The sequence below is a fragment of the Numida meleagris genome, chromosome 7 (assembly GCF_002078875.1).
Source record: "Numida meleagris isolate 19003 breed g44 Domestic line chromosome 7, NumMel1.0, whole genome shotgun sequence".
NCBI lineage: Eukaryota > Metazoa > Chordata > Aves > Galliformes > Numididae > Numida > Numida meleagris.
In genome coordinates this window covers 2,210,551-2,235,774 of record NC_034415.1, presented here as the reverse complement: position 1 = coordinate 2,235,774, position 25,224 = coordinate 2,210,551, and the positions used below count along the sequence as shown (strand labels likewise).

General features: G+C 40.4%; 2 protein-coding genes across 2 annotated transcripts in view; one reads left to right on the top strand and one right to left on the bottom strand.

The window, feature by feature from the left end:
• On the bottom strand, positions 1,197–12,686 carry ATP6V1G3 (ATPase H+ transporting V1 subunit G3). The gene is made up of 3 exons (XM_021405155.1): positions 12,491–12,686; positions 4,996–5,096; positions 1,197–1,795 (listed from the first exon to the last, which is right to left on the bottom strand). Exons 1-3 carry the CDS (start codon positions 12,570–12,572, stop codon positions 1,622–1,624), a joined length of 357 nt encoding a protein of 118 aa, XP_021260830.1. The 5' UTR covers positions 12,573–12,686; the 3' UTR covers positions 1,197–1,621.
• Positions 16,180–25,224, top strand: part of PTPRC (protein tyrosine phosphatase, receptor type C) — an 83,236-nt gene continuing 74,191 nt past the window's right edge. Inside the window, exons 1-3 of the mRNA XM_021405142.1 lie at positions 16,180–16,217; positions 17,719–17,861; positions 21,044–21,131. The gene's annotated coding sequence lies outside the window, so the exon portion shown is untranslated. The remainder of the gene's footprint in view (positions 16,218–17,718; positions 17,862–21,043; positions 21,132–25,224) is intronic.

Here is a 25,224-nt window from a genome sequence, read left to right as displayed (position 1 = left end):
TTTAATTTCACGGAAGACGTATGCTTCACATCTGAGCACCACGCTGGGACTGCGGCCTCAGTGCAGGCTGGAGGTGTGTGTGCCGAGGCCATTCTGGCTGCCCCATGCCTGTAGAAGGGTGCAGTGCTGGCTCTGGCTCCTGGACTGGGGCTCCTTCATCGCCTCAGTATGTCAAACCCAATCACAACTTGATTCAAAGCACTCCTAAGTAAATGAGCCTTTCAGCTGATGTCAATAGGATTTCTAGTCTCTTTCCCACTCCCCCTTATCCTTGTGTTGTCTCCAGAGAATATAATCAAGCACGGGAGCTTGTAACAATCAGGGCTGTGAGACTGTGTAGCATCAGGCACAGCCTTGAGGAGTCACATTTGCTGACATTAAGTTGACTACAGCTTAATGGTCATTTTACACATGACAGCATGTCAGCTGTGTGAACCTCCCTGGAACAAGAGATTGCCTATGACTGGCTGCTGTGAAATTGAAATGATTTGTCTGTGTCTATGTGGAGTGAAAATCGTGGCTATTGTTTGCTAGTCCTTGCAATTTCTCAAGCTTGTTTTCTAATTCAGTGTAATTTTGTAGTGAAGACAAGGCATATGTGGGGATCACAATGCAGGTGTGTGCCAACCCCCCCCCCCCCCCCAACCACTCCATCAGCGCCTTCCTTCGGCCTGACGTCAGATTTAATGGGCTTCACCTTAGAATCAACCAGACCATACTGCATTTTCCTAACTTCTGAAAAAATTATTTGAAGGTAAATCTGTGCCATTGTGGAGAGAAGTGTCACTCAATGTCTCTTAAGGTAAGTGAGCCCTGACCGACTGAATTTCCATGAACTCCTTGTGGATTAGAGGACTAGTTAGTGTAGCAGAGTTAGAGTCTAAGCTAATGGATTTCTGTGCTTTTGGTGTAACTGTATAGGTAACGATGGGCATGCTAGAGTGCACCTTGAACCAAGGCAAATTTATAAACAATGATTGGTGCTGTTGTCATTTTTCAGACTTAAAAAACCTATTATAAAGCCTGTGAGTTATTTAAACTACAGGATGATACTTTGAATATGGCTTTTTGAACATAATTCTGTCCAAGATATCTATATTTTGCTTTAAATTAGGATTAAAAAAATTAAGTGTTCTGTCCTCCTATTTTTACCGAAAACCAACAGTTCCTGTATATTCCATAACCTGACTGCTATATATGTTACAGGCTAAATAGAAATGCTTTTTATTTTTTGTGATATTCTATTTCACATGACGTGAAGTACACTAAAGATTGGGATAAACAGACATTATGCAACAACCTATCTAGTACAGAGCATTTTATATGAAAAAAGAGACTTCCACTGAAAAGCTGCTGGTGTCAAATAATCATTTCTTCTGCAGTTATTGACTTGCACCGCTTCAAATGACAGGGGCTTGGCTACCAACAGGGAACACTATTCCAACAAACGCTTGTGAAACCCTGCATAGTTCTTGTCACATCAGAAACCTTTGTGGAACTGTGCACTCTTGGCTTTAGTGTTCTCTCTCACACATTCAGAAACAATAAAGGAGGAAATATCTGTGGTTATGAAGAAACAAGGCTACTTTTTACAACCATCCTTCCCTAGATATAGTTGGTCTTAAGCTGCATATCTGAAGTTGGGGTGGACTTCGGGCTTGACATCATATATCATGTTCAAAAGCTTTTTCATCATGCTCTCCTTGTTCTTCTGGTAGCTGCTGGTGAGGTTTCGGACGGTTTCTGTTGTTTGCTCTTCTATTTGAGCAGAGAGGTTACCTTGGGAGCCCATTACCTGAAAAAGCAGAAGCCCTCTAAGCAAAATAGGCGTTATGCATGACTATGTTTATTGTACTTCTCTTTATCATCTAGCATAAACATAATGCAAACACATCACACTGTTTTCTAACAGTAAGGGTATGATCTAGGTTGAACCGTACACATGAAAACAGGATTAAAGGCAACTCTTTCATATGCTCATTAGCAATGGGAATCTCCCATGTAATGCAAATTTCCCAGCTCCCTGTGGGAACGGTGCTGTACGTGTTTTGTCTTTTAACCACTCATTTTAATTTTTTTCTGTTTTAATGACTAGTCAACTAAGTTTTAGCACTAATGTGCTTCATTTGGCCTCACTCAGAACGAATGTGAGCGCAGCTAAGGAGCAAAACATGGGAAAGCCTTCCTGAAACTGCATTATTAGAGTTTCAGAGTATTTGAAATGTCTTCAGCAGCTACTGATGTATAACCCTCAACAGGCCTCAGACAAGGTCTTTTAATGTTACATTTTCTTATCTGGCAAAATACCAGACAGCTTCTGGCACAGTTAATATCAGGACATTCGCTTAGAATTTAATTGACTCTACACTCGCTGAACATTTTAGCAAGGTTATGTTATAAACAGATGCACACATTCCAAATCTGTGGCTTTGTTCCTCCTCCCCCACTGCTCCAACATCCCTTGCATTCTTCCCTTATGGAAAAGTCCTTCAGATACTGAGAAAGAAATTTGTTTTCAGCTAGAGAATTCCATGGGGAAGAGCGGAAGATGTTTCTGCACACAGAGTAAGAAAGTAATAAATAACATATTCTTCTTGTTCCTGCAACAGTTCTCTGGGGTGGACTAGCAGCTGGACTAACCTGCGATGGTAGTAGGGGTACCTAGAGGATGACCTCAAACAAGGGAGGAGTCATTAGCTTTATTTTCCATGTGATTTCAGCCCAACTTAGTACTTGAAAGAAGGAGAGGCGGCTGAACTATGATCTCCTTTTGCACAAATCACATTTGCAATTATTGGTACCTGGCAATGTAGTAAGAAGTTTGTCTGCAATCCAGATATAAAACATTTTCTGATTTGGAAGAAATACAGGATGTAGACACGATAGTAAACACTGGGAAAAGATTATCATTTTCTATAGTAACTATTTTTAGCTGGCATTCTATTTTAGCTTTTAGACAAGTTGTAAGGGCCTCATGTGGGAAAGATTGTACAGCTTAAACCAGATTTATGAAGCTGATTTTTTCCACTGGGGAAAATAACTTTCTAGAGATCCCAGATGGCTGCATGTTATCCAGCTACTAAATATTTTTGCAAAACCTCAAGGAGAGTATTATAATAAGAAGAGCTTCTTTAAACTGGGAACCTGCTCTCCTGGTTTGTGCTAATACTAACCTGAGATGGTTGATTCTTTCTCTTATTTTTGATTTTTTTATTTTCCACCCGCTTCTGAATTTGAAGTTCTTTCTCTTGTCAGGATCCAGGCAATGTTCTGCTTAGTTAGTTTGTGATTTCTTCTGGCCTTGACAGTCTGTCCCTCATTTTGCCCATACTGGTTTTATGTTAATGTCATTCCAAAGTTGCCAAAGCATTGCCCTGTCTTTAAAAGCACAGATTTGGAGCGAGTGTTCACATCAGCAGAGTTCAATGACCTCAGACCCTGAGTGCAACACCATGAGCACTGTCAAAACCAATTTGGGCTCTGGGCTTAAATTTTTATGTCTTTAAAAAAAAAAAATCATTTAAAAAATTGCTGTTCGTTGCTCTAACCTCATATTAATTGTTAATTTTTATTTGTCTTTGTTCATTCTGGACTGATGTAGAACATCTCAGGGTACAAGAAAAATTACCCCAGTAAGGATACAGCAACACACAGTAAGACGAGAAACAGCATTAAATGAGACTGACAAAAATTGTATTGCGGTCTGAATACCTGAGCCAGCAAACTGAGCAGGGTGTCAGACCTTCTTGGGTTAGTTGGAACTCCTCACTGCCTTCCAAGTGCAGGTTAAAAGCGATGACATTGCTCTGGGGTAGGTAAATGTTCAGCATAATGGGGCCGGGGAACATGAGGTAGGACTGCGATGATCTTGGACAGCATGTTGTCATTTAAGGAGCAATGTGTGCTCTGGCCTGCTTGTGTAACACGCTCGCTTGTCAAACAATGGCCTTTGCTTGTATCTTGAGTTTTGTTTGTGATGAAAATATTGAGTGCACCAAAGCAAGGGTTTTTTCTCCTCTGCTATGTCAGACCTAAACCAAGAAGTTTGATTTGGTTGAAAAGTTGAAGACGTTTTAAATGCATTTTTACTTTGTTACGACCAGTAAAAATCCGAAGTTGTTTGTATAAGACAACTCCACCTGGGATGGCAGGGTGGTGGTGTGTCCGGGGGCTGACAGTGCATACTGGAGACTTGGTGTGAATATTCTAAAACTTTTCATCTCTGCTGGAAAAGGTATTATGTGAAATGTAGCTGAAATAAGAGATTTATACAGCAGTTTTTATTTGACCTCCTTGGCTTTTTTGTTGTTGTTGCTGCTTTTGAACACAGAGTTTTCTTGCCTTTGTACAAAACAAGCAGGGAGGAAACAAGAACAAAACCATAAGAGGAAGGTTGCCAAGCAAAAAGAGAATGGTTTGTGAAACTTTATGAAAATGGCAGAGATGACAGCAAGGTGCCATAAATGTATGATATGAACTGCAATTCAGATATGAAAATATCATCCAGACAGTTGTTACTAGGAAGATGTGAAAAACCCCAAAGCTTGGATGATTTCGGTTCATCAAAGATGCAGTGTTTTATGCATTTAAAAAGCTAAAGTGGAACAGAAATAGAAAGAGGGGTTTTTAACTCTTCGCTATTACTGAAACATCTACCTTACTTCAACCTCCAGTTTCAGGGCAGAAACAAGGTCTTTCTGGAATTAAAGGAGAACCTAAATGTATTGTTGCTTAAGGGAGATAATGCTTTCAAAAGGGCCAATGTGAACCAAATAGAGAATCTGTACAATTTTAGTGGTTAAAATCCACGATATCAGGTACAAATGCATTCCAAGCCTGAGAAAAAGTCAAAATGAAGTATGTGCACATCACGGGTGAGGCCCGTGTGACAGGTGTGTTTAATCAGCGTGGCTAGATTAGTTTGTGGGAGTGCCCACATCCTGCTCCTTCAAACAGTTTGGTTTACTGCAAAAGCCCATACAGGTCTTAACTTACGTTCATTTGCTTGTTCCTGAATTCCTTCTCCCTCTGCAACCGGTAATGGTCTATCTCAGCTATGGCTTCTTCTTTGGCCTGCTTCAGTCTCTTTCCCTTTCCTAACAGAGGAAAGAAACATAGATTTACTTGACAACTGTCAACATTATCCCAAAAGGTGCATCTCTAACATAAGAGGTACTTTACATGGGCAGAAGTTTCCTGGACAAAGTTTTGAGTTAAGTGAACAGCAGTGTCATTTGCACAGAATTGGCAGAAGAGCTGGAGGGATGTAGTAGGGCTCTTTTGAAGTGAAAGCACCCGTTTTCTGAGATCAGCTCCATGCATGAAAGCACGCATCTAAATTAAAAGCTTGCTGGTTTGCTAACAACAGAAGTCCTTTTGCAACTATGCATTTTCTCATAACACAAGTGATTTTTTTCATCACAGCTTTGTGTTTAAATAAATATCTATCTTCCCTTCATCAGCAATAGTAGCAGCCAGATAACAGATTTTAGTTGTCAGTGATTGGAAAAGACATTATTTTGTAAGATTTTCTGCATTGATTGGCTGCCAGGATCCCTTCATCCCACACCAACTGGGTTCTGTTTAGAGCTGGCAGGTTTCCAAAGTGCTGCAAGATACATCTTAACCACTACCAAACTGAGCTGCAACCTCCAGGCTCTGTCCTCTTTGCCCCCACCCTTTTTCCTGAACATCTGTTAAATGCAGAGGTGAGTGATTAAGAGAAAAAGGGGGCTGATGGTATTCTCTACTAATGTGCAGAAAACATGGAAGTTATTGTAAAGTCTTTTTTTTTTCTTTTAAATAAGATGATGATCCTTAAAATGGCATTTTAGGCTATAGTGAAAACTAGGCTTTTCCTCCTGAGAAGACTTGTGTTTACAAGCTTAATTTTGTTTTAGGTAAATACTAAGGGTATGTAAAATGAAACCCAGGTAAATCATTGCCGGAGCAGGTAAAAGGCACAGCCCGGGTCTCACAGGGATGTTAGGTCAAGGATGAAAGTAGAAGGATTGATGGGCATGTGATACTTCATTCTTTAGACAAAGGAAGTATTGAGCATCTTGTAACAATGCCATGGTTACTCATTGCTGTCTGCATGCTTTGCATGTAGAAACTTGGAGAAGTTGGGTGGATCTTGACAGGACTCTGCTATGCTCTTTTGTGCGGAAAATGTCACTCACCGATAGGGCAGCAGTCCTATTGTATTGAAAGTTGACGCATTACATTTAAGACTGCTGGGCTGATGCTGATTTTTTTTTTTGTCTCTTTCTGCTGTACAGCTAGAACGTAAAGGGTGGGAGAGGATACGCTTGCTCCAGTGGCTAGGAAATCCTCTGCTTTGTTGCATAAATGAGGATAACACCAAACTGGACAACTGAACATGGTTCCTTAATCTGATGCATGAAATGCCCTTTTATTAATTTACTGTAGCCACCTACTTGATGTCACTGAGCAATATCAATACTTTCAGAAAGCTTTTGGTTTGTTTTTAAATCTTCAAGTAAAAAAGTTGAAAACAGTATCTTCTTGGGAAGCCTAAAGAACATTCTCCAACTAAGCTGGAGAGCTGCGCATTCCAGTTTCAGACTTGTTTTCTCCAGGTGGCTCTGTCAGATTGGTTACACCTGTGCTGGGCTTCTGCAACCTTATCAGGTATGACATGGAGCAATCTGCTTCCCCTGGGCAGGGCACAACAACGGAGCTGAATGTGAGAGGAAGACCATTGTTTTTGATGTGTTTGTGACTCAGCAAAATTCCTGATCCAGTGGTGAAGTATTTGCCCAGCTGGTGGCCCCTTCTGAAGCCATTATCTGCACACCCGTGAGCAGGAGCAGCGAGATGCCTGAAACAGAAACTTCTTTCTGCAGTTTTGGTTCCCGAACCATTGGATTGCATGGATGGGCTTGTTGTGGGAAATGCAGAGAGGTGAGATTTAAGAGCAAGGAGGAAAATGGTGGGGAGCTCCACAGCTTTACTGGCTCTCATTTCATCAGTGGAGTACTTGCTTGTGCAGGCTATTACTCGTCTCCGAGTTCTCCTGCTGTGAAAGCCATGTAGTTTGTATAAAGGGATAATGATGTATTTTAACTCTCTAAAAGTTTGACTTTGCTTGTTAAGAACTGATGCCCTCAGCTTCTGTCTCAGTGTATGGAGTGTTGGGATCATTAACTGACAGATTCATGTAAAAGCCTGATATCAGTCTGGACAACAAAATTCAGGACCTGGTTGAGATCTGTATTTTGAAGTTACCCTTATTCTCGTCTCCATATTTAGAGCTGATCGGCCTAGTATAGAGGTTTTCCTTTAGAAATGGCGCTGGGAGGAGATTCTCTGGAACTGTGATCAAAGGGAGTGACTACAGTGAAGCTCTGCCAATTTCACCAGCTGAAGAATTGGATCTCTGTAGTAAATTAAATTATTTCAAAATTGGTGGGATTTTAATTTCAAATTCCATCTGGGGGGCCATCTGTACTAAATATGTTGCATATTTGGCCACAAGATAGATAAATGAATCCATTTCAAATGTATACAATAGAAAGAGACTAACTACGGAAATACAGTTCATCCACCTCTCACAATGCAGCTAGTGAACCAAAAAGTGGATATGTACATAGGTGTTGGTTCTTGACACTGGAGTAAGCACAATACATAGGGTGTCACCGTAGGGTGGCAACTATTGTTTTTTTTTTTCCATGATGCCTTTAGGATTGGCACAGCAGGAACCTGCTGCTTCCTATTTAATTAAGTGGAAAAGCTGTGAGTAAATTACTGCTAGTTCAACAACGTTGTGGACAGAATCAGCAACTGCCAACATATGTGATGGTGCATATGCTGCACCTGATTAAGTTAAGCAGAAACTAGAGCTTAACCTGCTGTTTCACTAGAGGCAAACCAAAATTAATTAATCAGTCTGTTATTAACCACTTGTCTGCCACCTTAGATGTACAATAAGGTATCACCTTTTTGAAGTCTTACTGAACTTCTAGATGGAATTCTCTGTCATACAGCTGAGCTAATATTAAACCTTACATCCTCATGGGTGGCAGAGCACAGCAATTCAGCCAAGATCATGTAGAAAGAGTGCTAGAAACAGAGGAGGAACGTGCAAACCAACCTGACTCTCGGATTTCCCTTAGGATTGAAAGAGTGAGGTGCAGAAAGTTCAAGGTTTGAGGAGACCTTTGCCCCAAGGGGCATACTGTGAGGGCCGGGTTTGCTGCTGCCTGCTTGTCCGTCCTTCCTTCCTGTCCTTCAGGGCAGTTAACAGGCTTTCCAGGCTTCATGTTAAATCAGGCTAATCTTAACCAACTTTCTGTAGCAAGTCAGCCCTGTATTAGATATTCTCTTATGTAATCTGTGGGCAAGAAGTAGTAGCATGAAGAAAGGTTGTACCCTTCTTCCTAGGTATTGCCATGACATTAATGAAATAGCTCTGGTTAGATCCAAAGCAACCAGAGTTATTTACTTATTCATTTATTTATTCAGATCTTGCAAGAGAAAGACAGTAGAAATCAAATCTTTCTGAAAATTTTATGTTCTAATTTGCTTAAATGCTACATTATCTTACTTCCCCAGAAGTGACTTGCAAAAATCGTCTTTCTGTTTTCAAACAGATCATCTGGGCTTCTAGCTAAATTTCGGCACAGAAATGTCATATGAATAAGCTGCCAAAATTAATGATATTTTCTTTAAATAGGACTGTTTCTGTTCTTTTCTGCTTTTTGTTTTTTTGCCTGCTAAATGGAATTTAGGAATGCTCATTTTTAAAGGCTATTTTGCAATTTTAATAAAATACAGCAAAACCAGCTGATCAGTGTATATATAGCTTTTTGCTAGATAAAATATGTTCTGGAAATTATCCAAGTGAGCACGATGGATGTAATTGATGTCATTCTTTTAAAATGTCTTACTTTTGTTAATATTTGTGTAGCTTTTTTAACGTGATTTCTTGAAAACTTTCGTATAGGCTTTCATTTTATTGGAAACTAGAAATTCAAGCCAAGATATAAAAATCTATAGGAAACCAAGTTTTGCTAAATCCAGTTTACGTGACACACTTGTTTCCCTTCTTTAACCTGAAAGGGTTTTCAGGAATTGACATTTTGGTTCTGACAATGATAAGTTATCTCTGGGATATAAATTATGCTTAAGGAAAAAAAGGATAGACAAAGCGGTGCAGTGTACGAAAGGATAGAGAACGGCAGGCTCATTTTTGTTCGTGTCTAATGGATTTGATGGTTTCAGCCTTGCATATGTGTATTTACCAACAGATTGTTAATAAATTGTCAGGTATAAATGACATCAGCTGATGATACGGAATGTGAGATAAGGTTATCGAGCAAGAAGTGTGAAAAAGCACATGCAGAAGAGCTGTAGTGCTATCCTTTTACTTTGCTTCGTGAATATAATTCTATTTATTTGTCAGTTTCAGTAGTCCAAATGGATTTTGCATTACAAACAACTGCACATGTTTCAGTAACAGCCAGGCCCGTTACCTGTTTATGTAAGATACTGTGCGTGTCCCCGCTGCATTCTGATCTGATTATATGAGTATCAGTGGTAAGAGCTGATGGTTTTGCATGAGCGTAGCTTTGTTAATTGTATTTCCTTGGAAATGTCTTTTCCTTGTTGTGTCCCTTGAGCAACCTGCCTTTCCGTCTCTCACATTACAACATCAACAGGATAATCTGGTTTACTCAGCCAGTGTTGTTGTGCAAAGACCGTTTGCAGTGACAAGGAGGTCATATTTAGGGTTCAGCAGGGCAGGGCTGCTCGGCATGGGCAGGATGGGTTCAGTGCTCTCACCAGAGTCTCGAGCTGCCCGGCCCTGAGCAGCAGCTGCTGATCCCAACCAGTCCAAGGTGGGCCAGGGCTGTTGTTTCTGAGGTGAGGAGGAATGCCCTCGCCTTGCTTCTCCAAACGGTGTGCGCAGGTTAACTGGTTACACTTAAATACATTAGTTCTGTTTGATGTGTTTCCTTCTATTTTAGTCTGTCTGAGACAAACTTTGCAGTCCTTGATGTTGATTCAGCTGCTGAATCACTCTGGGAAAGAGACTGCTGAAATTATTCTGGCTTGGCGCAACAGGATTCAGTGCTAGGAGAACCTCTTTAGCCCCTGTCTCACGTTATTTAAGCCATTGCTGGTTTAGTTAGGCATGTAAGTGGCACAGTGACATTGCCATGAAAACCTGAAGTGAAGGACAACAAGGAGAATTTGTGCCAGCACAGTGAGATCAGTCTGATGCGTGAAAGTGGAAATGAGTAACAGAGAAGGAAGTCATACTGATGGTGAAATATTTGTACTCTGTTTTTACTGATAACAAAACTTCTTATAACTTGTTTGCTGTTGCTGCTGAATAACTCTTCCCTTAGTGCTGCAGCACCGGTAGGCGTGGGCAGGGGTTGAACTCAGACTCAGAGGGGTCTGGAAGGAAGTTTATCTGGAAGAAGCCTCATGCTTATCACAAGTGCTGTGCGTGGGGCTGGGGTGTTGACAGAGGAATGCACTTGTATGCAGAGTGCAGTAAACGCAGCTTTGCTCACGTCTGGATTTGGCAAGATGCTCATTTTGGTCACTGCTTGTGTGTTATAATGATGCTTTTCATTTTGGGGGCTTCTTAACTTACAAAGCTTCATTTAAACTGGATGTTTCAGAAAAAGCCAAAGTGCCTATTTTGTTGTTGTTTAAAAAAGACCCCACACAAACACACAAAAATGTGAGCGATGTCAAGCTGTCGTAGCTGAAGGCCTGATTCTGCGGTCGGTGTTCAGACCTAACTCATTCCCTGCATGTGAGGCTGTGCCCTCACAGATCACCTGGTTTCTTGCTCCTTGCTCTGGGGAACCATGCGTTTCCTCTACCCTACGTCAGAAGGGGAGTACATCTCATTGAAAGCACCTCAGCTGACTGTAAAGGGTTGAATTTCTCCCAATTATTCCTTGACTTCAAGCTTGGAGTAGCAACCCCCAACACCCTTCTGGTGAGCCTTTTTTTTTTGTTTTTAACTGAAGGTGGGAGAATGCCGTTGCTTCTGCATGGCTGCAAGGCACAGGCAGTGGCTGAATGCTCAGGGAAGGGACATGATTTTTCCACTTTGCTGTATGCTGCTGTACAAATTAGCACACCACACAATTAATAACCACATAACAATGCTGACTGGTATGTAGAAGGAATACACAAACTACACAGACTATTTTTCTTTAGCTTCTATTTTTCTTGGAACGCAAAATCCTTTATCACACTCTCTTTCTGCACGTGACATAATTCTTCACTGGAACAGGTTGTCCAGCGAGGTTGTGGATGCCCTCTCCCTGCAGGCATCCAAGGCCAGGCTGGATGGGGCTTGGGGCAACCTGGTTTAGTGGGAGGTGTCCCTGCCTATAGCAGGGGGTTGGAACTAGATGGTTTCAAAGGTCCCTTCCAACCCAAACCATTCTATGATTCTATGATCTTCATCCATTTTACCTGAGTGCTGGAGGATGACGTTAAGCTTCCTGCTTCTGAATCAAGATTGTTCCATGAAACAGTATTCATGTGTCACGGCTAATGCAAGTTCATGACTCATGTAGTTGGTATCTATGTTCAGGAGACTGTGGCCACAGTTTTTTGAGTTAAATCACCAGGAGATGAATACAGAAAATGAAGGAGATAGGGAATGGTATTCTTGCTTGAATAATTATTTATTTCATTTGAATTATTAAAAGTTTCAAGTTGTTTAAAATTGAGATATTGCTTTCATTTTTTTCATGTTATTATTTTTTGCTTATATTTGATTAGAATAAAAATGTTTGAATTTATTATTCTTGGATACCTATGCATGCTTTCCCCAGGGCATTTAGGCGTTCAGCAACCAAGATATGTTTATTTTAAACTGAACGCTTGATCACTTGCTGGTAGCTCGTTGCTCATAATAAGACTCATAGAAACAGTCACAGTTCTTGTGATTGTACTGGGACTTTGATTGTTACCATTACTCTATCATCTCAATTTATTGTCAAATAATTTCTTTTGACACCCAGCTGAGATTAGAAGTCAAGATACTTGTTTTCATAAATAAAGGAGGAACACTAAAAAAATGTATATAAATAGAAATACATGGTCTGGAGTCTCATTCTTTGGTGCTAGCAGCCAGAGGCATTAGCTTAAATACCTAAAGAAAGCTGTAATGATGTTATTGGCATAGAGAAAAAGCAAGAATAGATGTAGCTGACAGGATGAATATAACAAAGAAAACCTTGTTTAATGTAAAGAGGCATGTGCACACACACAAGCACATGTGTGCACAGAATTTAAGCAAAGTATGCATCTGGTTAAATGCCTGCTGCAGTCAAGGCATGGCACTAATGCAAGTGAAAGGGAAGTGGCACAGAGGAAAGAACAGGAGCACATCTGTGATGTGTACAGATGCAATAGTGTTTTTCCATGAGCCACTGTACTTCTGAAAAGCTTACAGGAGAAAAAGAGTAAAACTAGGCCAGTTGCTTACTCTTTTTGGCTTCCTCCAGCTTGTCCTTGGCACGTTTTTCTGCCTGCAAAAGCTGCTGGATTCCTTGGGACTGGCTGGTCATGGTGGTGGCCGAGGCTGGTGTACTTCTGCAGGGCTCAGGGCAGAGTGAGCTTTATACAGCTGCCAAGCCCTTCCCTGTGCTTTTCGGTCTGTCAGTTATTACAGCAGCCTTCCAGATTACACCAAACCAGCCTGCTCTGTCCGGATTTCTTCTGACAAAAAAGGCTGCTGGTGTAAATGGGGAAACAGCAACTAGATTTACAGGGACCTTCCCTCCTCCTCAGAGTCAGTGAAGAGTCTGATTAACTCTCTGGGAAAAGAGGAGGAAAGCACTCCAGTGGCTTGTGATTGTGTTGGTGTTTTTTTTTAATGTTCTGTTGCTGAAGTGGAATATAGTTAACCTTGTGAGAGGAACTGAGGGAAAAATAATTTTGTCTCCTGAAATTTGCTTTCAATAAAGCTTCCCATGAATGTGAAGAATCAGACTTAAGTAGTCCATAAACAGTTTTGGTTGAACACATTGAATTGATTGTAGGCTTTTGTTTGGTATTACTCCTTGAAGGTACTCGTTTTTTTTCTTTTTCTTTCTTTCTTAAAGCAAAACATTCATAGGAAATGAACTCGTCAAGGACTACGGGTTAAATAAGCATGTGCTGGGTGGGGTGTGCTTCCCCAGGGAGCTGAGCGCTGTGTTGGGTGGCTATGGGAGTCGGCTCAGAGATCCACGCTCTAGGAAGGTGTAGACTCTGGTCTTGGTCTCCCCTTCAAGTCCTGCTAACACGCAGAACAGTCAGATGGGTGGAAGCCTGGCTGTAGTGCATGTCCATTCCTGTGGTGGGAAGGTGACTTGTGTGCTACTGCATGAAGGGGCAGCAGAATCATATTTAGAATAAGGATTCAGAATATATTAAAACAGAATCAAATCCCGCTGTCAAAGTTGGTTCAGGCATTACACAGGAGGGGAACACGTCAAGATTTGTAATGAAAATCTGTGATGACCTTCTTGCTCGCTTCATGCAAGTAAGCAACCTGGCCTTCGTGAGGAAATGCTTATTGTTTTGAAGGCTTTTTTTCCCCAAGTGGTTGTGGGTTTGAGGGAAAATGGAGGGAGAAGCCTCTTGCTCTATTACTGCCCTCAACTGTGCTCTGAATGACGGTAGCGTTGAGAAAAGGAAGTTTTTTGCTTTCTGATTTGTGACCCAGGCTCACTCCTGGGAAGGTGCCCGCTCCTTCTGGTGTGCTAACAAGCTTCATCCAGAAACCATGCGAGATGTCTGCCTAGCTCTAGTGCTGACATCGGAGATGGGCTCTCATTGCAAGGGAACAGACATGGCGCTATTTTTAGAAGATTTCAATGCATATCTTTGAAGCTTATTTTATTCAGAAATAAAAAAGGAAGTGGTGATCAGTTGTACAGAAAATGTGCAAGCTGCAGTGCTGGGAAGCCCGTTGTGCTGCTGGAGCTCAGCTCCAAGTAATCTGACCAGCAAAGAAAAGCAGAAGTGGAAAATGAAAGTATTAGAAAAAAAAATGGTTAACTTGGGACAGGAAACTTGGGCGCAGAACTTGAAAGCAACAGTTACTTAAAAATTAAATGGGAAGCAGAGGTGTGGTCAGACTTTTCTCAGACATCAAAAGTGTATTCACGGCAAAGGGTCTTGTCAAGCAAATCTCTGTGCTACAAGAAATGAAACAAAGCTGCTACCAAACTAGGCTGTTTTTGAGCTTCTGGGCTTAACTAAAAGAGCCAGGAGTGAGCTACTTCAGTTCCTTTGAGCTGTTCTCAGTGCTGTAATTACATTATGTGGACCTCTGTAGTGGTCTAAATTTTGATATTTAAAATCCGTTGATTTTAATATTTCACAGAAAACAGTTACATGTGATGAATTTCTATGGAAAAAATATCTACCTTTGAACTCATTACCAAGTTCTTCCATTATTCAAAAATGCACGCATTTCTAAAGCACACCATTTGAGCTGCAGATGTTACGTTCACATATTTCAGTGCTCTTTCTAAATAAAAAAAAATCTCAGTTTATAATTTGCCCTGTAGTTTTTGTATGGGTGCTCCAGCTATGCTGATGAGGACAACATGCCATCCTGAGATCCTTCGTGACAGGGCAAGTACTGGAACGTCTCCTTGGGGGAGGAAATCATTAGTTTTGACTGGTGCTTATATGCAATTTGTTAGGCTCCACACATACTGCCACCTAGAACTCATTCTGAGGTTCGTCTGCTGATGATGGTGATGATGTCAGACTATTTTGACATGGCACCTTGTGCATATGCTACTTCATGGATAATTCATTAAAATAAAGTAGTGTAAGCCACTAAATGACCAAACTCCTACTTCATCACCCAGGGAAATGAGTAACTTTTCTGTGCTGTAGTTGTTGGCCTTTTTTTTTTTTTTTTTTTCCAAGTCAGGTCCAGACTCATTTAATTAGAGAAGAGAAGCTGACGTGATGACTGATGATGTGGGCAAAGGTGTTACGAGAGGTTTTTTTCACAGCTGTCTCCATATCCCTTTTCAGCATCTCACCCAGCTGTCTCACTACCCAGAGTTTTCTGAGTCTTCTCTTACTGTTCCCACCAACATAAAGGAAGATGGGCACAGTTCTGGTATTCTTGCTCCTCCAAAGCAAAACTGTGGATCTATGAAATGATGAGTCATATGTGCGATGAGAGACCCTGCAGAGATCTCCCTGCTCAGCTGCAGCTTAGCCAGCAGAGACACTCCAAGTCAGATGTTCCTGGTTTAGATGGAGGCTGTGCAGCTGCTGTTTTCTGTCAGCAGCGGGAAGGTCAGGGGCAATGGGCAAATTCACCCCAGGTAATTCAGATTATTTTACATGGAAAATGGTCTGCTTGCTATGACTCAGATTGATCCTTACCTTGCATGAATGTAACAGCTTTTCAGTGCTTCTCCCACCAAGCAGTGCTTGCAGCACCCTTTTATTGTGGTTTACGTGTGCGCAGACTGTTCTCTATGTAGGACAGCAGCAGGCAGAGTTTCCGCTGAAATGTGTTCAAGCTGACGTTCTCCCATGCATTGTCTGTGTTGTTGTATTTCCCTAAGCATGCACATTTCTGTAACTTTTAATTATAAAAAATATTGTTTCTAAATCTTGCTGATATGAGTACTAAGTAGCACACTTTGTTCAGGCTGCAGCTTCAAAGCAGTGAATGATTCAGTGCTAAAGCATTAGAATAGCAGCATGTCAGGCAAGACAGCTGGCACAGAGGTTTTTGCGTATCAGCATGTGCACCTTTTGTTTCTTTGCTCTAGAAAGGTCCAAGTAAGGAAAAGAAAGCACTGTGCACACCTGCATAACTTCTTACACCATACCGAGGACTGCTTTTCTAATGAAAATGAAACATCTTCAAGTGGAGTAAGGGCTATCACTGAGAAAGAATAGATAGTGCATGGTTCTGCTGCTTCTGTCAGCATTGCCTTTAGAAAGACTTTGTGCATAACTTTGTGCAACAACTATCACATGCCTCTCAAAATTATGTCCTTTTCTCTCATAATTAAACAGCTATATTTAAAGAAAGATAGTTTTGAACTTTGTGTGGAATTATGTTTGCTATCTGGGATTCTCACTGCAGCGGTTCCTAGCAGTGATGCTCTCGCTCTGTTGATTTCAGCGCAGTTGACCTCAGCAGCCTGAGTTTCACCTGGAAGCCTGAACATGGGAACAAATAGGTAAGCAAAGATGCACAAATATTAGTGTATTGACAGGAGCAGGTTGCTGCCATAATGTCTGGCCAAGTTTACTGACAGAGGGCCAGCTCTGACTGGCTTAGCAGCCTCTGTACCTCGTATTAGGCATCTACCTGTTAATCAGCCCATGGTTTTTCCTAAATTTGGCTGATGCAGTCCGAATACAGGTAATTATGTTTGCTTCTGTAGTTGGATGAGCATTCAGAGAAAGCCCATGTGAGCTAATTAATTAGTTTTTCTAAAAATCTCTCTAACTACAAGGAGACCAATGAAGAAGAATATATATATATTTAATTAATCGTATGATTACTCAGGTACAGTAAATTAAAAAAAGAAAAAGCAAGAAAAAGGCAACTGTAGTCACCAACAATTTTAGGTTAATTTATAACCTGATCATTGGTGTGGCTGTGATTATCACCTTTTCTCAGTGTATGATGTGTTCACAGCAGCCAGCCACTAAGGCCCCACCCAGATTACTTCTCAAGAGTAACGTACGGGAGAAAACTGAAGGAATAAAAGCAAGAAAACTTATGGGTCTAAATACAGTTTAAGAAGTGAAATAAATGGAAAAACAAACAAGCAAAACCTAAGTATTGCAAACACAAGTCAGTCACCACCTCCCATAAGCAGAGTGATGCTGAGCCAGCTCCTGAGAAACGGCTGCTTTGGAAGGAGCATTTCCCCAGTTCTATTGTTGAGCCTTGTGGTACGAGGTATAAGGTGTCCCTTGGCTTATTCTGGGTCAGCTGTCCCAGCTGTATTCTCTCACTTCCTCTTGCCCACCTCAGCCTGCTCCTTGTTGGGGCAGAGAGAGAAGCAGAGAAAGTTCTGACACTGTGCTATCACTGGGTGTGTCATTAACACTGTTTTGGGCCCAGATCCCAAACACAGCAGCAACATACAGGCTATTGGAAAGAAATTAACTCCATCCCAGCCAGACAAAGCTCGCAGTTTCATCTTTAATGTTTCCTTCTCCTCCCCCCTTTTCCCAGTGCAGCTATTTACTGTTTTCTTTCTTACCCTTTGGCACACAGAGCATGCCTCTTCTCTTACCACATCCCCTTGATGACTTTTTAGCAATGCTGCCTTTCCAAAGAGAAGTCTGCAGCTTCACCAGTACATCTGAGCAGGCAGGCTGGGAGGAGAGGGGAAGTGGAGAGTCACTTAAATATATTTTTGAACTGCGTAGGCTAACCAAAAACTCATATCCATGTTGCAGCTCAACATTCACTTGAAGAAAGAAATGTAATATATCAGAAAAATTCAGCGCTGTCTACAATTAGATTTACTGAACTGAAAAAAGACATCACGAAGAAAGTAATTCAGCTTTGCTTGCAGTCTGGAGAAGCCGAACCTGTAATCTTCTGTACTGTACTTATGTGCTGCTGCTTCATATATAGCTCAAAGGACACTTAACCAATTTGCTGACCTTTGACAAAAACTTTAATTTTGTACTCAGTCATCTCATTGTATTTCATTCCAGCTTTGGGCAACACCAGCTTAAACTGAAAATGAATAAAGGGAATAAGAAGAATTTCCTTTCTTCTAGTGAAAATACTGATATTACAGTAGGAAGAAAGAAGGCTTTTTTTTTAGTCTACATAAAGCAAGTGAACATTTGGAAAGGTAAGGCACAAAATCTGAGGTATAAAAATGCTGAATAGTGGCAATCTGTCTTTAAGACCAGAGTAGACATTGCCTAGTTCTTATAACATTTCCTGATGTTATTCCTGATACTTTTATGAAGAAGATGGGATTTTTCTCATTTTATTTAAAACCTGCTTTTGAATTTGTGTTCCTGGCAGGAAAAATGCATGCATGCTCTTATGCTAGTACACTTACATATTTGCATACATGTGTTTGCGTATTTAGATTTAAAGTCTCTACTATTTCTTCACCTTTCCATACCTTCTAGGATTTTTAGTTTTTTTTTTTTTAAAAAAGGAACTTACACTCTCTTCATCAAAGAAATAAGAACACAAACTAATTTTAGCCCATTTATCACCACTTTACATAATGCCTCTAGTATTTCTTTTCTACATGTCTCTTGCTCCATGTGCAGCTACGAGAACAGGTCTTGCATGTCAGTCACTCCCTCATCTTAGATGAGGAAGGGCTATTCTCATCAAGACTTGATGCAGCAAATGCTTCTTTTAGTCAGTTCCTTGGCTGCTAACAGGGGTTTGAGTTTTGCTTTGCAGAAAGTAATTCTGCTGGTGAGGATGTTTGTATGTTTTATGTATAGCAGTTGTCCTCTTTCCAGGCTTGTAAAAAAGGTCAGAGTTCACCATTAGTTTGGCTTTTCTTTCCAAACACTTCACTTCTGAAAGTAATTTCAGAGCTCAGCTAATCTAAGCACAGTTACAATGTGCTGAACAAGTCCTGACTCTCAGCATCACACGTCTTTCTTTAAAAGCTGAATGATTTATGTTGGAGAGTACAAAAAGTTGTTTGTTTTTTAAAAAGTGAGCAACACAAAAGGTCTCTGCACAATGTACTTAATGTTTTCCTTGCTAGAAAATGCAGAGAGGAATTTTGCTATTTTAACTGGTAAGAGCATGCATCTAAGACCTTCCTGATGTTTTTTTTTCTCTTACATTTTCAGGACTAGCACTGCAAAAATCACATCAGATTATTTTCTGTAAGCCAAGTCTGGTGAATATTTTACGTTCTGGCACAATGCATCAAACAGTCAGTGTTTCTAGTCCAGAAGTATCATTTTTAGAGCATTCCTTTAGGCAGAATATCTTTTGAGATAGAAGTACTGTGGCAGAACTTGTGAAGAAAAAGCATGGGAGCTGCAATCAGTAAGACAGAACTCGCTAACAGTTAAATCTTACAGAAAAGCAGTGTTGTACATGGGTTGTCAGGCTTTAAGCATAGAAGGAAGCCATCTCCTGTGGATCTGCACCACATAGATAATTTCTTCTTAGTGAAAGGCAGGAGCCCACTGGCCCCTCAGCACAGCCTGGGCCCAGCAGAGAGCTCCATGCTCCTGGAGCTGCTTGCTCCCTGTGGGCCTGCTGCCAGGCTGGCACCAGGCTAGGTGGGACGGGAGCTGGCGGGCTGAGCTGCCTGAGGTAGGAGAGTAAGGCATGGCTTATGGGCTTGTCTGAGGCCAGAGGGTTGGGACAGGAGAACGCAGTTGGCAGAAGGCAGTTCCAGAGAAGCTGTGGCCCACATAATGCTTTTTCAGAGGAATAGTGGGAGAGGCCTCTAAATTTCGCTTCTGGCCCAGCGTTGCTTGAGACTCGTCCTTCACGTGGGATAGTGGGGATCCAGAGATTGGTTGAAGATAACGAGCACTGTTGTGCTGGAGGCGTTAACTTCTGGTAGGAATTATGGTTTTAATGGTGGCTTTGGGGGCAGGGGATGCTGTGGAAGAGCCCCTTGTACGTGTCTGGCAGAGTCCCTGTGTGGAGAAGTTTTATGAGTCAGATTTCACCTGGAAGGTGCAAAGAACAAGGAGGAACAAAGTACTGTGCAGCAGGAGTATTTTGGGAGCTCCTTGACAACCTGGAACAAGTGTTTTTGGACCCTGCAGAGAACCAGGAGATTGGTGGTAACACGCACCTCTTCAGAGAGAAATGTTCTGACCACAGATGTGTGGTGGTTCAGAGTCATCAAGAGGGCAAGGTGGATTACTTTTTTTTTTTTTGCTGGACAAAAAATTAGAATTAGGCTATTATGAAAGCAGGAAATGATTCTCTTGATCTCTGTCTGAGAATACTGTGCGTATTTGCATTGCTCTTTTTTTGATACTATGGGGAACAGGAGAAGCAGCATGAATTAAACCTATTCTCGCAGAGCATTGCACAGGCTGTAATAGAAGTCTCTCAAAAGAAAATCATTGCTTTGAAAAACCTCAAAAGATGCATTAAAAAAAAAAAACAGCTTCATGCTTATGATAAGATAACCTTTGATAAAAGGCTACACAACATCGGCTCTCAAAACCCTCTTGAAATTAAATTAAATCCATTGAAATTCTTCAGTAAAGGCCTAACTTGTAATACCTTTTATTCTGTCTGGATCCTTTCCTTCCAAGCCATCTGAGCTCCTCCTCTTAATAGCAGAGGTGATTGTAGATCTGTGTCATAGAATTCAAAATATTACAACAGTTCATCTGTCCTTTTCAATTCTCTCCCTTTCATAGGTAGGGATGAACACCTTATGCCGAAGTATTGAGACTCTCTGAAATTATTTTTTCTACCTTTTTCTGCCCTCTCCTTGTCTACAGAACAAAGACGATGCTGGCTTTATGAACTAACCTGTGGTAGTACAGAGAGCCGCATCTGCATTTTGTAGGTACCAGCGGTTCCCTGCTCAGTGCTGGCTGTCCAGTACAATCTTTGGGTAGGCTACTGCAGCCGTGTACACACATAGCACTGCCAGCTCTTTCACTATCACATCCAATCATGTTTTTATGAATCCCACAATGGAAGAGGAGAGAGAGAACTGGTGATGAAAGGGAAAAGCTTTGTTCTTGTGAGCTGCAGTGATTAGAGGGGAGAGAAGGAAAGGACTTGCCAGTGTACCCCATATAACTGTATTGTGCTACAGTGTCAAGCTCTTTGAATGTTGTGCATACTGACTCTAACAGCAAAAGGTTGATACATTTTTCATAATGCACGTATTCTATCCTACATGCTTAAGAAAAAAATAGGAAGATGCATTATTATGCTTTGAAGCATTGCAGGGAGAGCACTAAATTTTTCTTGAAATGGTGGAATACAGATTACTTACTGTCATTTCAACAGCTTTGATATTGGTGTTTTCTTCTGACCCTCTCACATTTCTGTTTTTTGCAGTTCTGCAGTTTGTGAAATGCTTGTTATTATGGCATTGATGATACTGAAGAAATAACAAAGCCCTGCAGTGTAGAAAGTTGTGTCATAGGTATGTGAATTACAGGGTGGGAGGAAAGCGGACGGTAAGAGGTTCAGAAACCTGATGCTTTACAGTAACTTTGACTTCCTCTATACAAATTTTAGCTGTTTTGAAGTTTTCAGATTAAAGAAAAAAAAAAAGGGGATGACTTAGTTGTGGGAGCTTCCCCCCTCCCCGGACGGTATCTGATTGGCTTGTAAACAACAAACCAAAGGGTTGTGTGAAAATAAATTTATGTCTATGTCTACATATGTCATGCTGGTTTTGGTCTCATAAACCTTCATAATATCTTAACAGATTCTTTGACAAAGGAATATGTTTATTGTAGAAAACTAAGCTGAAAAATAATTTTGCAAGGGAAACTTTCACAGTTCTCCGCAGGTACATGGTTTGAGTGTATTGAACGCTATTAGCAAACAGTTTAGTTTCTTGCCTACCAGCAGTTTGGTTGAGCTCTCAAGGAGCACTGTTATCTATGTGGGAAATCAGAGAGGCCTGAGATGGCTGTATTTTCACCTGTGAAATCAGTTAAATGTTTTCAGGCTGATGGTTTTCAGTAATATTACTAAATCACAGTCTCTGTCACAGAAACTTTAAAGTGGCAGGCCTTGACATATGAGCAAAGAAAAGTCTGAGTATTAGGAAACAACTGGAAGGTGTGTTTGTGTTTACTGCAATGATTACACAAATTCGTAGAGCACAGAGTTTTAGTAGAAGGTGAGTGGCGGTAGCCTCTGCACTTAAGGAAACTCACACTGAGAAAGAATATTTTGAAACAGAAATATTTGAAATTCTTGAAGGACTGAATGACTTGGAGGGGAAAGACAGAGTCACTCTGGAGTGTCATAAACTAAAACCTTTGCCGTAGAAATGGGAAGAACTTCTAACAGTTTCAGCATGGAGTGAGCCTAGGAACTCATGCTGACTTGGAAGAACATGCTACCTTATCTTTCCCTCTCCTTACAAAGTGATTATTATATTGTTATCTTAGTCATATGCCAGGGTTAAGAGATTAGCTTTCAAAGACTTTTTTTTTCCTGCTTCACAGTCTGTAGTATCTTGATCTTCCTCTGCTCTCCGTATATTATTATTCGTGGTATCGTTATTGATAAATATATTAATGGAAATTTATAAAAGTACTGAGAATATTTTTATCTTGAAATACTATTTAAAATAGACAGGAAATACAAATATTTTTCTGTTAAAAAAACATCAAAAGTGCAAATTGAAGTTTAAGGGGAAAAAATGAAAACCATAATATTAGTTATTCGGGATTTTGTTTCTAAGAAATAAGTGTCTCCAAATTTTCATGCACAATTTTGCAAGCACTTGGTGGACTGCTTTCAGTTATAGCTTTGCATGCAAATTCATAAACTCTAGGTATCAACAGAAAGTTACTGATTCATACCCATCCTCAGAATTCACCATCCAATTGTCCTCAAGAAACAATATCACTTCAGCTTGCTTATCTCAGAACTAACTTGATAATTACGCAGAGAATGATAAGGAAATGCTAATGTAATATTTTTTTCATCTTTGTTGGTACTTGTGGTTACAGAGTCCTCATTTCTCATAGAATTCATATGTTGAGTATGATGTATAGAAAAATGGATTTTTATATTTTTACTCTTCAAATAGGTAGAATGATTTTAAGCAATATGAATCATCTGGCTAGTGTAATGAAGTTAGTGGGAACTTACTGTTATTAATAGTTCAGAATTATTTAGGGTAGTTTTAAAAATGAATGATTTTTAATAAAATAAAAATTTTTCTTTCCAGTTGTTAAAGGAGATAAATAGGAATGATATTCAGTAGATACTGGGTAGCCTTGTCTTACTTCTTACTGTTCTTACGATTTTGAAAAGTGTTACTGGACTACAATATAAACTATGTTATTATGCATAGGCTGAATGATAATGTTGTGCTTACAGTAGTGGGAAGTGATTCCCCTGATGAAATATACAAAAATACCAGATATATGCTGTACCATGTCTTACAGTGTGATTTTCTTTGTTTGTTCCACTTATTACTGGCAGTTATTGGTCAGGGAAGAATTTGCAATGGAATTATGATTGTTGGTGGGTGGATGTGGTTGTGTGTGCGTGTGCACACACATTGGTGAAAAGCTCTGGCAGTCCTACTCCTTGCTCTAATAATAATTTAAGGTCCCTCCCCCTCTCCCCAAAGCATTCTAGGGCTAAGCTCAGAAATAATGAGAAATATAAAATGTGGGATGCGGAAGAATTTATGTATAAGCCAGAAGGGGACTTAATTTTTAAAGTAAAACCAAAAATGAGATGCAACTTTGAATTGCCTAGATAGACACAACTGTTTATCTACATGTTCATAGAATGGTTTGGGTTGGAAGGGGCCTTTAAGATCATCCAGTTCCAAGCCCCTGCTACAGGCAGGGATACCTCCCTCTAGACCACATTGCTCAAAGCCCCATCCAGCCTGGCCTTGAATGCTTCCAGGGAGGAGGCATCATTTTATCTTTTCTGGACTTCTCTTCATGAAATACAGTTCTAGTATGTTCACAAAGTTGATTTGAAACATGCAGCAATAAGAGACGGCAACTTGGGGAACTATTAGCTTATGATACCATGGAATGAGTAGGATCCCATTTGGTATAACTAAAAGTAAAATTAGTGAGGCTTTTTAATCTAGATGTATGTGGAATGAAGTGTGTGTATATACTGGTGCATGTACGTGCTTTTATATGCATACAGATGGATATATAAATGTGAGCAACAGTGTGAAAAATTCAAAGTTGCTCAAATACAGCATAATAGATCTTTCGTGTTTATTGGGTGCATTTTAAATGCAATTTTTCTTTCCATATGGACTGTGTTTTCAGTCTCCTTTCTGCCCTTCTCCTCACTGGACTATTCATTTTCTTTGTGCAGAAGACCAGCAGGAGGGTCTGTAAAATGACTTTGTTCAGTAAGAACGACAGGGTTTGGCCTATAGTTTTAGTGTAGATGAAAGAAATAATTGATTCCTTTCAGAAAACAGTGAAAATCAGGAATATTTTGTGCAATACTACAGTAGTGTTTGCAGTAATTGCCTTGTGCTGTTTGCAAGCCTTTCCACTTTATGTAAATACAGTCACTTCAGAAAAAAATCCCTTATAGCTTTGAGATGGGGCTTTTTGAGGGACGTGTTCTTTTGAAGGTTTATTGGTCTCTTAAACACACGTTTTTTCTTCAAAGTAAATCTTGTAATCTCCCTGTCACAAATCCTTCTCGCTAGGAGTTCTGCTTGAAGAACCATTTGAATTTCAGTATCAGATATTTCAAGCAAATACATCTAAAGTCTCAAAAAATTCTTATAGTCATCCAGTGGACCCAAATAAGAAAGCAAAACTCTGATAGTCTGAAACCTATTCCTAGCAACCCTTTGCAGAAGGAAAAAAAAAAAAAACAACAAAAAAAACAAGCCAACCAACCAAAAAAAAAACCTGAAAACAAACCAAAAACCTTTTGGACACTAAGAAAAGGACGGTGATTCTACAGTAAATGAAATAGTTTTGAAATCATATAAAAACTAACACAAAATTCCCTAAACTTCAGAAATGAACTCCCCAACCCCTTCCCCGCACACCTGGTAAAACCTCTCTGGTTCAGATTTATACAGTAGTGTTGTACTGAATAACCTCAGCTGTATATGATCTGAGAGCATAATCTGCTTGTATCCCTTGCTCAGAGCAGAGTCTTTTTCAGTGTTAGTTGTTTGTGGCCTTTTCTAATCGAGTTTTCACTCTCCCTGATGATGGTTGTTCCATTCTACTGCGTGATCACCTTTGTGAAATTTTTGTTCTTAAAATGCTGTCATAATTTTGCTCAGTGCAGTTGGTACTTGTTCCTCACCTGTGCATCTCTGAGGAGAGTTGTCTCTGTCTTCTTCCTCGCAACCCACCAGGCAGTAGAGACAGCAGTGAGATTATACTGATTGCAGTAGCTCCTGTATGGACAGATGGGGTATGTCTTGCACATTGTGCAGGAGTGAGGCCGTGACATTTGAAAGTATTTAGCTCTGAACTCTAGCTAACAACGACTGTTTTGTTTGGTATGGTTTTGAAATTTCTGATATACTAAAATGC

Excerpts from the sequence above, each read along its gene's own strand:
- ATP6V1G3 (XM_021405155.1), bottom strand. The coding sequence starts at position 12,572 with ATGACCAGCCAGTCCCAAGGAATCCAGCAGCTTTTGCAGGCAGAAAAA. Across the intron at positions 5,097-12,490 it reads GCTGGAGGAAGCCAAAAAGA|GAAAGGGAAAGAGACTGAAG; the intron begins GTAAGCAACTGG and ends TTCCTCTGTTAG. Across the intron at positions 1,796-4,995 it reads TCAGGAACAAGCAAATGAAC|GTAATGGGCTCCCAAGGTAA; the intron begins GTAAGTTAAGAC and ends CTGCTTTTTCAG.